Raw genomic sequence first — 14,229 nt, forward strand, 5'->3', positions numbered from 1 at the left:
TAAAAGAGGGGTAATTGAGTTTTGCTATCTGTTTGTTATTTCACAAATTAGTCCCTACTTAAGCTCAATCCCCCTTTAACAAAAAATTGGGACTCACCCTTTCTTACGCCTTTGGGTAGAAGAACCATATATGATATTGTGGGGGAAGTCCAGGCCAGACTGGCTGGAGCATTCCCAGTGACTGTAGGTTGTGGGCCCACCTTTAGGGTGGGACCTGTGTGATTGGAGTGGGTGACCAATATGTACTTCATGTTGTAGGTGTCTGGTATTTGTGAGTGTGACACAAAGAATGAGACAGCCCTGCCTGAAACTGACATGAATGCAGTGTGGTGTGCTGAAAGTCTGGGTGCTTGCCCCAATCCACATTCCTTGTTACGGAGTGTTTGCCGAGTGTTTGGCAGTGGAGAAGCTCTGTTACCATTTCCCTGAAAGAAGGAAGCCCCATGTTGGAGTCTCTCCTTTGTTTCTACTACTGGAAACCATAAATACTACTCAGACGCGGAGCGTAGCAGAGTGTTTGCCGAGTGTTCGCCTATGTGCGAGCAAATGGACCCTGAGACAGCAGGAGAAATGTACTCACGAACTCGGAGCAAGGAACGTGCACTATAAGCGACTGTTGAAAAACAGACTTTTGCTATACCATTAGCTCCAACACCTATCACATCTGCCATAAAGACTGCTATGAAAGTCACTTCCAAACAAATCAGAAAGCCAACTATAAATTTACATTCTAACCAAGTCGGTGATTTGGACATAAATGAAACGCTATCGCCAATTTCACCCAAAAACTGTTCCTCACCGATGATTGATGTTGCCTAATGCCTGGGGGGGTCAATGGCGTGTCGCAAGGAGGTGCTTTGACCTCTAACTCCGGCAGCCCCAGCGTCGTAGCGTGTGCAGGTGGAGACGAGGGAGCTTTGCTTGCCCAGCATAAAGTTGGGCGAGCCGGAGACGCGGCGGTGCGGATGTGCCCGCCGGTGCCGTGATGCTGGCGGGCACTTTGGGGGGCCCTCTCTTTGCGGCATGTTGCGGGCGAGAAGGGGTGTGTGGTGAGGATGGAGCGGCGGCTGAGCCCCTCCGCTGCAGGCCAGCAGGCGATCCGCTTCCTTGTGTGGGCGGAGCCTGCAATGGGAGCGAGCCGACCCAGCCTCTGGCAGACGTAGGCGTGAAGCGTGGGGTCTGCTCCCTGCTGCCGGGCGCTATCACTGGTGTGTGCACTGGCCCTGAGAAGCAGGGACAGGCCTCTGTAGCAAGGCTAACACTGACCTGCTGACTGGCAATGCGCTAAATCATAAATCCACGCACGCAGCTGAAATACCAAAATCAACTGTTTTTCAGTCTGCACATTTGCAAAAATCTGATCACACATATTTAAGGCTTCAGATGTGGGCATGTTAATACGGAGATGAAAGCATGCAAATACAAAAAGAAAGCATCAATAGCAAGCCATTAAAAAATGTCAGTGCAAAAAATAAGAACATTTGCATAGATGGTGCACAACCAAAAGGTCTAGAGTTATCTGGAATACAAAGCCAGATGAAATACGCAAAGAAAAGGTGCCACTCCAGCTCTGAGATCGGAACACTAAGATGGGACTTTAATGGAAAACCATTGCAAATTGATGCAACTAAATCCACAGATAAGGGCAAAACGCAAATATGCAATAATAGCCAAGAAAGCATAACACCGAAAATAGTGCTAGATGACAGAAGCACTGCTCTTAAAGGAAATGTCACTTTGGAAATAACAGATGATCTATTATTAAACACAGCTGAGATGATTCACGCACAAAAAACAAATCTAACCTGAGAAAAATCTAGCTCTAAGGTTACAAATGTAGAAAGAACTCCAAATGAAACAATCCAAAAAGAAGGCACGCCAAAGCAAAATGTGGAAGAGGCTCAAAATTAATTATGGCTCCTAAACGCCCACGGATACATTCACCTGCGCAGAGCACTTTAAAAAACACAGTGCAAACTTCCAGATCCTGTTGAACAAGTAGCATCGACAGCCGAAACTACAAATGAAAACAGTGCTGAACTTGAAAGCCAAAGGCCAAGGTCATTCAAAGAGTGAGAGATAAACAGACAACGTGACCTGGAAATAAAAGCATTACAAGAACAAATCAAACATTTTCTACCACACACAAATAGTCATCCAAAGGAGACTATGCCATCAGATGAGAACACCTCTTCATCATCAGAGTATAGCTCAAATGAGAGTAACAAACAAAAGAACTAACTCACAAAGACTCAAACTTCACACTACTAAGGGCAACAAAAGAAACTAGGTGGATGAAAGAGGTGCAGGAAGCCATCATCTCCTCCGTATCAATAACTATGGCTCCTTTCCTAAAACCGTACGACAGCCTAAATGAAAATCAAGGAGACCAAACATCAATGATTGCACTAATGAATAGCAAAATGATTTATGTAGAGTCAGTCACGGAGGCAATCAAAGAAAAGCAAAGCCGAGAGAAAGAAGTGGATGGAGTCATCTTAAAAACATTGATAGACCTACAAGATGCAAAATCCGATAAACATTACTTCGTAGAAGCGATTTGAGAAATCGTTACGACCCTAGCACCTCAAACAAAAGGTGCTGAAATAAGAAAACCGAGAAACACAAAAACTAGCGGTGTCAGTGAGTGAGCCTGACACCATGCAGTTTAATGCATGTGAAGAACAGAGTCCCCTCATCAGTTAACCCTAGTGCGACTACCATACAAAAACCAATACCATCTGAAAATTAAAACGGCCAACAAAATCTATGCTAGATTTCCGACAAATCGGTGAAAATTACAGATAAAGCAGTCATAAGTGCCTTTTCAATATTCGATCAATATGCAACTAAAAAGGCAGAGGAAACAAAATTAACAAATACACAAAAGAAAAGCCTAAAAAGCGCCTGCAAAACAAAAAATGTGAAAAATAAAGAAAAGAAAAAGATTTGTGGGTCTAGGAGCTTCTTAAGAAATTTCAAAAACCACAGCGGAAGATGGGATTCCAAGTACCTCTGCCATGCCTCATCTTAGCAGCAAACCAGCAGAGACTCTGCCCCAGTTGGAACAAGGAAAGACCTTGACTGTATCTGTGTCTTCCGATGAATCCAGTATATATGATGATATAAGGCATTTGTAACGTGCCTATACACAAGTGTTTCAAGGTGCGACGAGGCAGGGAGGCGGGAACAAGGGGAAGACAGACAACGACCCTACTAGGCCAGGTGTCATTCAGATCGCGCAAGTGCAGGGGTAGGGGGAAGGGAAAAAGTGCAAGGGGGAGGGGGGGGAAGTGCAGTACAAGTAAGTAGAATAAAATAAATAAATAGGGCCAGCTGGTGGCAAGTGCTGGGAAGGGGGGGCTGTAGGGATACAGAGACAGTCCCGCAGTGCAGGGGTTGCCAGGGAGGCAGTGCAAGTGGAGAGTGGCTGGGCCCGGGACCGAGGTCGGTGAGAGTGGCCCAGTTGCAGATTCAGTGCAGTTTCAGTGAAGAATTTAGCAGGGGAGAGGGAGAGAGAAAGCAGAAGCAAAGAGGAAGGTTTTGAGGTGCTTCCGGAACCGGAGATGGTTCTCCTCAAGTTTCAGGGAGGCAGGAAGGCTATTCCAGAGGGAGGTCCCTGCCGCGGAGAGAGATCTACCCCCAGCTCGTTGCTTTGAGAAGCGGCTGACCCTGAGGGAGTTGGTGATGGATGAGCGAAGGGCTCGGGAGGAAGATATTTAGGAAGAGCGAGTTGAAGGTATTTTGGCCCCAGGCCCCAGAAGGCCTTGTGGACAATGCAGAGGGTTTTGAACTTTATCCTCGCAGCCACTGGGAGCCAGTGTAGCGATTTCAGTCCTGGAGAGATACGGTCCCTGGGCATGAGGCCAAGGGCAAGTCTCGCAGTAGTTCTGTTCTGGATGGGTTGCAGAGGGCGGAGAGTGGAGGCAGGCAGATTAAGATAGAGGCTGTTACAGTAGTCCAGCTTCGAGAGAACCAGGGCTTGGGAGACAGTGAGCTTCTGGGGAAGGAGAGGAAGGGAAGAATACCTCTGAGGAGGTGCAGCTGGTAGTGTGATTTCTTAGGGACGTCAGATATGAGGAGAGAAGGAGAGTGTGGAGTCGAAGATGACCCCAAGGTTTTTTGCCTTGCAGGAAGAGGGCCAAGAGTGTCCGGCCAGAGAGCTGCAGGGAAGGAGGGAGTGGGTGATGGCAGTCTACAGGAACTTCTAGACTGCTCGGTCTATGACACTGAAAACTCGCAAGAAAATGAAACCCAAGAACGGGTGATTATGGATTTCAATATATACGAATCCAAAGAAGTATGTATTGACTCTAAGGTTACAAATAAAAAAAGTGAAGAAAACTTCCTAACCTTAAGTGACAAACTGAAATAATTTACAGCTAAATATTCAGAAATGAAAGGACCGAAGGAAATCTCCCTGCCGAAAGAGTCACCACCTGAAAATATGAATAATGGCCACCAAAAAGATATAGGAAATGAGACCAGAACACCGAGTGAAAGACAAGGAATTGCAAGAAAAACTGGACAAAACAACAAATGGATGAAGCAAAAACTAAAGCCACCAACAAATATGGTTGTGCTACTTGAGAGGATGGCAAGAAACTTGGACGGGCTAATATTAAACAGATCAGCATCATGAAACTCCTACAATATATTCCTCAATTAAAAATGATTAAATCAGAGGAAATTTTGTCTGTAAATTTCCCCAATGACGCTCGTGTTGATCTAGTTGAAATAGTGACAAACTCACTCACACTTGCCTCTATTATGTTAGAGGCTTATGAACATTTCAGAGTACTGGGTTTCAAGATCACAAAACTAATAGAAAACCAAAACTCAAATGAGGCAGGGGCTCGTGGCAATAACAAAATTGAGCATTTCAATAGATATTTCTTCAAAGACAAGGAAGTGAAACATAACAATCTGAGAGATCAGAATGTGAAGTCAAAACAGAGAGAGAATTCTGAATATGATCAGTCACTTTTGTGGCATCAATGATCCAACAAGGCAGATTACAGAATCAACGCAACGATATGTAAGGAAAGATGGAAATGGAGAACACATTCAAAAGCATGAAAGGAACACTTAAACAAAATAAAAATAACCATAAAACGAAACCAAAAAAAACAGTTGATCTAAACAATACAACACAAACATTAAAAGATGATCCGAAGTATTGGAATTGGCTAGCTGGTACTCTTGCCATAAAACCGAAACTAGTCACCCAAAGAATCCCAAGTAGACCAATGGAAAATAGGAAGTTGGACTACTAGAGGATTCCGCCTTTTTAATGATTTCAATCCAACTTTAAATAATCTTGAAGTAATATGCATACAAGAATCATGGTTAAAAATCGCACCATATAAGGAAGGATACACAGTGTTATGTAATCCAGCAAAAGGAGGCTTGCTTGGAAGACCACCTGCAGGTCTATTAACCTTAATTAAAAACTGATCTGGAATAATGGTGCTTGAATCCACAAATATTAATCAGTACATACAGGCAACAGTAGTGCAATTTCAGTTGGAAACCCCAAAGCCTACACAAATGTTGCTAATACTGAATGTTTATTGGAATCCCTTAAATGAAAGCGAATAATTCATAGGTCAAATAATGCAATGCTTGGATTGCAAAGGAGAAGCGCACAAAGACTTGAATATTATCTGCGGTGATCTCAATACAAATTGTTTTGAAGAAAAGAAATTAACACAAAATGAAATCAAAAAAATTGCCAAAAATGCATTCGTGGACAAATGTGGAATGACGAAATGGAAGCGAGGAGATTGCATAGATTAAATGGAAATACGAAGGGGGACATGCCGCCCACTAAGACCTGGACCAATGGCAATATGAGTATACTGGATTAGGTTTGTTTCCGAACAGCTGTTAGCGAAAATCGAAAGCTTCAGGGTAATACCATCAATTCACAGCGACCATGAGCCAATTATCGCTGAGATTTCTCACTGGAAGACCAGAACAAATCCAATATGGGATACCAAAATCGAGCTAGAATCTAGATTAAATCGTCCAAGGCTGAAAAACGACTTTGACACGGTTTTGAAAAATCTGGAAAAGTGGTAAGTCAAAGAAAAAATGTCTAGAATACCGTATCTCTACAGATATTTAAACAAAGCACAGGAAAGTTCACCAAACCAAAAGCCAAAGATGTACATGTATATGATCCAGAGGTGATGATACAAAAGAAACTGCGAAAGGATCTATACATATTAAAAACAGATCAGAACAAAGGAACTGATCTGAAAAAGAAAACAAAAATACGAAAATTGGCAGAAATCTCATAAAATTCAATTGTTACAACAGGATGCTGAAGCCATGCAAAAAGCCATGGAAAACAGAAACAGCAGGACATTATGGGATTTGCTAAATGAGAAACAATCGGCAGCGGCAGCACTCATGAACCCCATCCCAGAAATTGGTTGGATGGAGCACTTCACAAAATTGTTCAATGAGACAGAAAAACTGGACGTTATAAGTAATACAAATGAAAAACCAGACTTCGAAAGTAATACAAACGAAAATGAAGCCGGATCCTGGAATATCGCCTTCAATAAAGAAGACAGTTATTAATTCTAAAAGCAATCTCTTCAAGAGCCCCAGGGCCAGATGGCCTATCGAATGCGGTGTTAAAAGAAGATCCAGCGAAATGGGCAATTTTTTGTGAAAGATTGTTCAAGCGAATCATTAAGCTGAGACAAATCCCAAAATCATGGAAGTCGGCCATCGTTGTTCCTATTTTTAAAAAAGGGAATAGGATGGAACCTATAAATTATTGTCCAATCGCTTTGCTAGATTGTGTTGGAAAAATCTTTGCTACTCTTTTGTTAAAACAACTGAAAAAGTGGATTAAAGATACAAATATTTATGACAAACGACATTCGGGCTTTGTCGAAAATGTAGGGTGCAACTTAAATCTCCTGATACTAGGATTGATGATAAAAAGATCATATACAAACAAAAATTATACACTGTCAGCATTGACTTGCGCCAAGCTTTTGATAGTGTAAATAGAAGTCATCTTTGGGAAAAATTGGACTCCAAAGGTTGTCCTACAGATCTCCTGAAAGCAATCAAGGAACTGTATGCTAAAACCTCAATAAGAGTTAAACTAGACCAAGGTGGCAACCTATCAAAGGACATAAAAACAACAAAAGGCCTAAAACAAGGTTGCCCGTTAGCTGCCACTCTCTTCTGCTTCTAGATCGAAGATCTGCAATACTGCCTGGAAAACAGTGGAACCTTTCCTCCAAGATTAAATGGCAGACTGGTCAACCATCTATTAAACGCAGACGACCTGATAATTAGACCACACACAAATTGGTCTACAAAGAGCTCTAAATCAGGTTGAAAAATATATAGAAAAAAGGGCCTAGAAATAAATGCAGATAAGACAGAAATACTGATATTCGGTGATTAAAGATGGAAAGAACAGTGAACAAAACGCTAATAAAACCATGCAATGAAATGAGATACATGGGTATCCAATTAAGTGGGATAAAAAATGAAGAGCCCTGGAAAAGGATGCTGAAGATGAAAATAAAATGAACAGCACAAGCGAATATCAATAAAAGATGCGGAAAATTTTCCCTCTGACCTGTAATAACATTTTACAGGCTCAAAGTAATACCAACACTAATATATGGAGGAGAAACCTGTATGAATATTCCAGAAGTGTTCTGGAATACCTTGGAAGGGCATTTCTGGAAAAATATCCTACCGAAAGCGACACCAATGATGGTAATTCGTCATGAACTCGGCCTGACTGCTTTATACGTACACATCCGCTACAATAAGCTGATGTTGTATAGAAAAAGAATGACCAACTTAATGCCACCCCAATTCGAAATAATATGCGAAAACAACAACTTCGAAGAAAAGGTAGTTGAAGATTGGAAAAGAGAAAATGAACGAATTTTGAAAGTCAAATCTAGAAAATCAAACTTTGGTAGAAAACCCAATAGCCGTCAAAAGAATGCTATGGGCAGAGGACTGGTCAAACACAAACAAAAAGAGCATTGTCAAAAACTCATACACTCCTGAAAACAAATTGCAGTGTGATGTCCATTATACCGGATTACTTGAGAAAATACCCAAATCATAAACAGAGACCTATTACGTTTTAGATTGAATGTTCTCCAAAATAAAACCACGAAGGCAAGATCTACCAAAGAAAAGATATGCACAAGGTGCAGATTGTGTAAAAGAAGTGAAGTCTCTCAGCCATTTGGAGCTATTTTGCACAAAGCTAAGAGATATCCGAAATCTGTACTTAAACAGCAACATCGTTGATCTATGTGGCCCAGACTCTCAGAAATAGTATTTAATATACGACTGTTGAACCCCAAGAATAAACTTTGTAACGGTCACATTTTTAGAACAAACCCTTAAAAGACTAGACCACTTCGACGAAGAAGATGCAATGCATAAAAGTTAATTGGTATAGCTAAAATGTAACGTTTTTATGTTCAAACTTGTTTAAAACATGTTTTTTAAAATACTCTTCAAGTAACTCTTGCCCAATTTGGAGGCTTCTTTTAAGTTTGATTTTATTAAGGATTATTGCTTGTTGGTTGGTGGTTCTTGGTTTTTCTTCTTTTTCGACGTATGATTTCTTTTTATCTATGTTTGATCTCTTTGTCAAAAAATATGTTGTGTGAAAGGTTTGTAATAAACCAAATGCACTTAGTAAAAAATAAAAAAAGTTATGGGTGTCTGGGTGAAAGTGAATAGCCTGTATGCATTGTGAGCCCGATTGCCTGCCTGCATGAATGCCCTTCTAAATGATTGGCTGCCTGAGCTTGGCTCAGCAGTGTGAATGAGAAACATTACTGTATATCTGGGGACCTCTCACTTACCAGACTTGTTTAGAAGCTGAAACTTGAAGCCCTTATCCTTGAAGCCCAGCTGGAAAAAGATTTGCTGCTGCATTTGCTTTGACCCAATCCGAAAGCTGTCTAGTCTGTCGAGGACTGATCTGAGAGGGGGTCTGGCTAGGAGACCTCTCCCTGAGCTACAAAGGAACATCGTGCAGAAAGCTTATCTTCACCGAGGCACCGTTGAAGCCAGAAGGCTGTCGACCGGGGACGGGATACGCTGAGGAATCCCGAAATGAAGCACCCGGACATCGAGGCCATCGAATCCATTGCCGTTGACCAGGGTTAGGAGGACTGCCATAACCGCTGGTAGCTCGTTGATTCGTGTTGCCCAGAAGCGGGGACAGCTTGATGCTGCGCCGCTCCACCTTTGCCTAAGACATTTGAAACCATCACTGTTGACCACTTTGTACCGCCGGAGAAAGTCAAGGTCGTCGATGAACCGAGGACAATCTGCCAGTGGGTTTCCTGCCACCCGGAGTCCACAAAGACCCAGAAGGAAGATCTGAAAGCCAGCCGTGGTCGGGTCCCGATCACCAACGCCCTCTGCCTGGCCTACGTTCTTCTTCATTGAGTCATCTTTGCGGCATCAAACTCTTTTCCTCGAGGGCTCTCGACGCCAGAGTTCACCTTCGAGGACCATCGACTACCTGTGGAACCTGCTTTAAAGGGAGTTCACCCTCGAGGGATCCATCGACGAACTGTCGAAGAAACTCTGCTAAACTCTGGTACATTTGGTTAGTAGAACATTTTAGCAGGAAACAAGACTATTTTAAACGTGTATGGACTGGGCTTGTTGATACAATTTATTTACAGGTTTCCCAGGTGAGGGGGATCCTCGCACAGAACTGTCTTAGTAGCAAGAGCGAACATTCTGCCATTGTTTAACCCAACTTGTCTTCCTTCCTATGTCCTATGATTGATTCACATTACTGTTTGATTTGTATGCCATTAGAACTGTGAGCAGTTGGTGCATTTTTAAGGAGTCGAGTGTGGTACCACATAGACATTGTATATATATTTCCCATATGAAATTTGCCAAAGCAGGGTGTTATTAATTGTTTATATAAATATATAAATAAGGTTCCGAATATATAAAGAACTGTGTTGGCACATAACCTAGTGTGTGTACATTACTTGGGGGGGGGGGGGGGGTTGTAGAGGGGGGGCTTGGGGATTACACTGTACTTAAGAACCAGCCTGCATCACCTCCTGAGAGCTTAAGCATTGGTTGCTCGTCCATTCTATCATATCAAGAATATTGGCTGGGGTGCTCTGTGTTTCTATTCAGCCATATAGAGAGCAGGAGTACAGATATCCTCCTCAGTCTTTACAGTCCATCACTCTAAAACTTAAACCTGTGATGCAGAATATACCACTGTTTCTCAATGTTCAATTTAGGTAGTTTGCATGGAAGGTATAGTTAAAATGAGTCTTGTGAAGTAATGGTGTAGTTTGAGAAGATTTATTTCGTACTGTGAAGGCTTTGGTTTGGTGAAGTACTTAGTTTTCACAAAGTGTTTGTACCTTGTCACTCCTAATATATGTAGGTTTGACCTTTCCATAGGTAGCAAATTCAACTCTTTTTAAAAACTTACTTTGTTTGCCTAATATTTATGTAAATGTTGAAAATACATAGACTGGTAAATGACCAAGAGGTATGATTATGTAGAGATTTAGCACACAGTAATTGGGCAATTTCACTAGGCCGGATTGACGGACTGGAAACCGAATCTCATACTAATATAGCTGTCCAGCCCTGGCTGGGGGGGGGGGGGGGGCGACATGGGGTTTAATGGGCCACCATGTCTGCCCCCACAGCCGGGGTGTGAAAGCTATTTGCACCCTGCGATTTACCGGGGTGCAATGGTTTTAATCCAACAGCATATCTGCTCTGTGCAAGCCCATCTCCAGTCAGAGAAAAAAATGTTTAAAAAAATAGCTGCTGCCATTATAATCAGAAAGGGACTAGTTCACCTTTTGGATGTCTGCGGCCATGAATGTTCCAAAATGTCAGCCATCATCTGAAAAGGGACCTTGTCCCTTTTCTAGTTCAGTGGCAGCAGCCAGACAGGAGAATATTGGGGACCGGAGCGGAAGGCTTCGGTCCTTCAGGTAAGTTGGGGCGGGGGGAATCGGGTGATTTTGGTGGAGGGGGCAAGAGGAAGAGGCTCCCCATTGTCACCCCACGTTAGAAAAAAAAAGCGCCACCCAGGGTAGGACCTCGGTTGGCTGGAACAGTGGGCGGGGATTGTGTATTCTTGTCCGCTGTTTCAGCCACCCGATTGGTTAGCTCCCCCTCCCCTGGGTATGAATAGATTTTACATGTTTGTTTTTACCAAACGTCAATTTTTGATCTTCATTTTACATGAAGAAAATTCAGGCTGTTATATATCTTGTATATCTAGAATGAGAACCAGTGTAGCAAGAATAGAGAATAGAACCTGATTCATCTGTTGGATATTTTTGGCTATATATGGCGTGCCATTAAAAGACATATATCCTTTTCTTTGCTATTATTTTTCTTGTAGATTGGCCGGTCAACGGAAAGCCCCATTGACTTTGTCGTAACTGACACTGTTCCTGGAAGCCAGAGCAATACAGACACACAATCTGTGCAAAGCACTATTTCAAGGTTTGCTTGCAGAATCATATGTGAACGAAATCCTCCATTCACAGCCAGGATCTATGCAGCAGGTTTTGACTCTTCAAAAAACATCTTTCTTGGGGTAAATATTATGCTTTTATTTAACAAGCCAGTCTTCAATCTGTTAATGAATGGAAGGTTTATCATGTGTGATGTTCGTTGCAGGAGAAGGCTGCCAAGTGGAAGACGTCAGATGGGCAGATGGATGGCTTAACCACAAACGGAGTCCTTGTTATGCATCCGCGTAATGGATTTACAGAAGACTCTAAACCTGGGGTTTGGAGAGAGATTTCAGTTTGTGGGAACGTGTTCACCTTGCGAGATACCAGATCAGCTCAGCAGAGAGGAAAAATGGTAAGCGCAGAGGATGTTCTTTTCAGTAGTAGTTTCCTGGTGATGTACGTGATAACAAAGGCCCCATTGCTCGTTCCTGCAGCTGCTGTCAGTACAGTACACATTGCTTTCCTGTGGTGCAGAGCAGCCCTGGATCTGGCCAACACTTCAACATTCTGCAAGTTGAAAACATGTCTAGTCCTAGTCCAAAAGTACAGAGGAGTTGTCCAAATAACACCACATATACTTAATGTTGCAGTTTTATGTTCCTTTATTCTGGAAAGAGTGGCGAGACACCAGCTACACGTCATAGTTATTGTTACTGCTGATGTATGTTCTCAAGAGTCAAAACGTTTCGTTTCTTGAACGCCGTTCCCTTCTCCCGATGAGGCTTTCTAGCATTGTAATGCTTCATGTACCTCATGCGATAAATATCATCTGGAAACTGCTTTCACCTCCAAGTTGTGGTACCTTTCAATGGCCAGAGTTGTGTAAAGACTCTGGCTATAATCTGGGACTAATCCATCTTGAAATGTAAACCTGAAAGTCAATAGGAATACAGGGCAGGTTGGTTCGTAGTAGAACTTTCCTTTTTTTAAACACTGTTCAAATAAAAAACGGACTCATCTAGCAGCGATATTGGACACTTAAGATTCATTCTTTGTCAAAATACTCCACTAACTGGCAACTATAAACTCAAAATAAGGCTTTGCCAACATGGCGTCTGCTATATTCCTGTCCTTCGGGGTTGTCCTTCCCCCACCCCCCAATCCGCCACTGAAGGAAACGTTTGTCACCATAATTTTACTAGTTTGTGGCACTGAAAATAACAAGATTTGATGTACTCCTCAATACAATTGGTCTCACTGCCAAAAATTAAAATGATGGAGGTTAAGCAGTTGCAAACTTACCACAGCACGTTAAAGGATTGACAAAGGCCAATCATCTGTCTAAATGCTTCAAAAATAGATTTTGCTAGTTAGTTCTGTAGATGCAAATCACCTTCCCACCTCCTGCATTCCTCCAATAGCTTCCTCCTGACCTACCAACCTATTCCACCCGCTTCTCCACTCGAGGATCAAAACCTAAACCTTTGATACTGACGAAGCTTTGGACCACAGCTTTGTCATCCTACTGGCATGGATCCCCTACTTACCCCACTGCTACTTTAGCAACACTAGCTGTTGCCAGTGAAGGAACCACATATAGGATGTAGGTGCTCCAGTACAATGTCTTTTGAGTCATTCTGCATTGGTCTTGCCTTGCTTCCCCTGTACCAAGTGATAGAAGTTAGGCAGCAGGACATTGCCCCCAAACTTGTGAAGCTCCTGAGAGGGTCAGCTGAGTAAACAAGAAATGTGTACTGTGCAACCTTTGAAAGCAGCCAAATGTGGCATGATCACAATAATTGGCTGCTTTAGTGAAAAAGTATAGCATGAGAAGAGCCATTGTGTCGCTGCTCTGTAGAATGGAACATGGCTCAGCAGGGCCTGCGAGCCATGTTGAGGGGGATCCCCTCTCCCTCAAAGCTCAGCAAAAAGGCACAGCCACCCACACTCTAGCTGGCCTGGACTACCACACATGCACACTACACATGATGATCCTGGTGCTGCAGGGGCATGCTGAACACTGCACTAGGTAAAAGATATAAATGTGTTATAATCGAGCCTTAAATCTTTCACCTAGCGTAGAAACAAGGGGGGGTGTGCGTTGCTCTGGGCACTCTAATGTACCAGCCAGCTCTGTGCGTGGGCAGTGATATTAGGCAGAGTAATGATACCATAACAAATGTTTATACTGGCTCTGCCAGTATATTCAAAGATTCCCATGTATGAACATTCTCTTGCTGGCTTTTCCCTTAATGCAGGTAAAAATCTCCTGTCACAGGAGAAAAACATTGTATTGCTAGCTGCACAACTGCTTGCCAAACTCTCACATCACCATGTAAGAATACTCTACAAGTTGACTTTCACCTCAAAACCAGTAAAACACGCAATGCTACAGTAAGGAAACCTTTCCTTATTTAGCTGCACAAATGCCTCCACTCACCATGCAGGAACTCTGTATAGTGCTCTTGCCCTTTATGGGAGTAAATAAATGCTGCACCACGGAACCTGTTTATTCTGCCTGCCCCTTTGTGCGATAAACCCACCCAAACCCTGTTCATGTAATAGCATTGAAGTTGACTTGGCCCAAAAATGCGAGTAAAATATGGAAGAAAATGTCGGTTCCAATGGCCCTTGCCCGGGCCCCAACCTTGCATGCACACATTTATACCCATTCACTCACCCAGTAGTGGCTGGTGAATTTTTAAATTGAAGGGGCATAAACATTCCCCCAAATGCCAGAGTGACC

General features: G+C 42.7%; 1 protein-coding gene across 4 annotated transcripts in view; it reads left to right on the plus strand.

Annotated features, from left to right (window-relative positions):
* The window catches only part of PELI1 (pellino E3 ubiquitin protein ligase 1), a 436,503-nt gene that overhangs the window by 395,343 nt on the left and 26,931 nt on the right, over positions 1-14,229 (plus strand). For all 4 annotated transcript variants that reach the window (XM_069608182.1, XM_069608184.1, XM_069608185.1 and 1 more), the window contains exons 6-7: positions 11,426-11,623; positions 11,707-11,895. In XM_069608182.1, coding sequence (XP_069464283.1) covers positions 11,426-11,623; positions 11,707-11,895 — 387 coding nt within the window. The remainder of the gene's footprint in view (positions 1-11,425; positions 11,624-11,706; positions 11,896-14,229) is intronic.

The sequence above is a fragment of the Ambystoma mexicanum genome, chromosome 4q (genome assembly GCF_040938575.1).
Source record: "Ambystoma mexicanum isolate Mex_15411 chromosome 4q, UKY_AmexF1_1, whole genome shotgun sequence".
Classification (NCBI taxonomy): Eukaryota; Metazoa; Chordata; class Amphibia; order Caudata; family Ambystomatidae; genus Ambystoma; species Ambystoma mexicanum.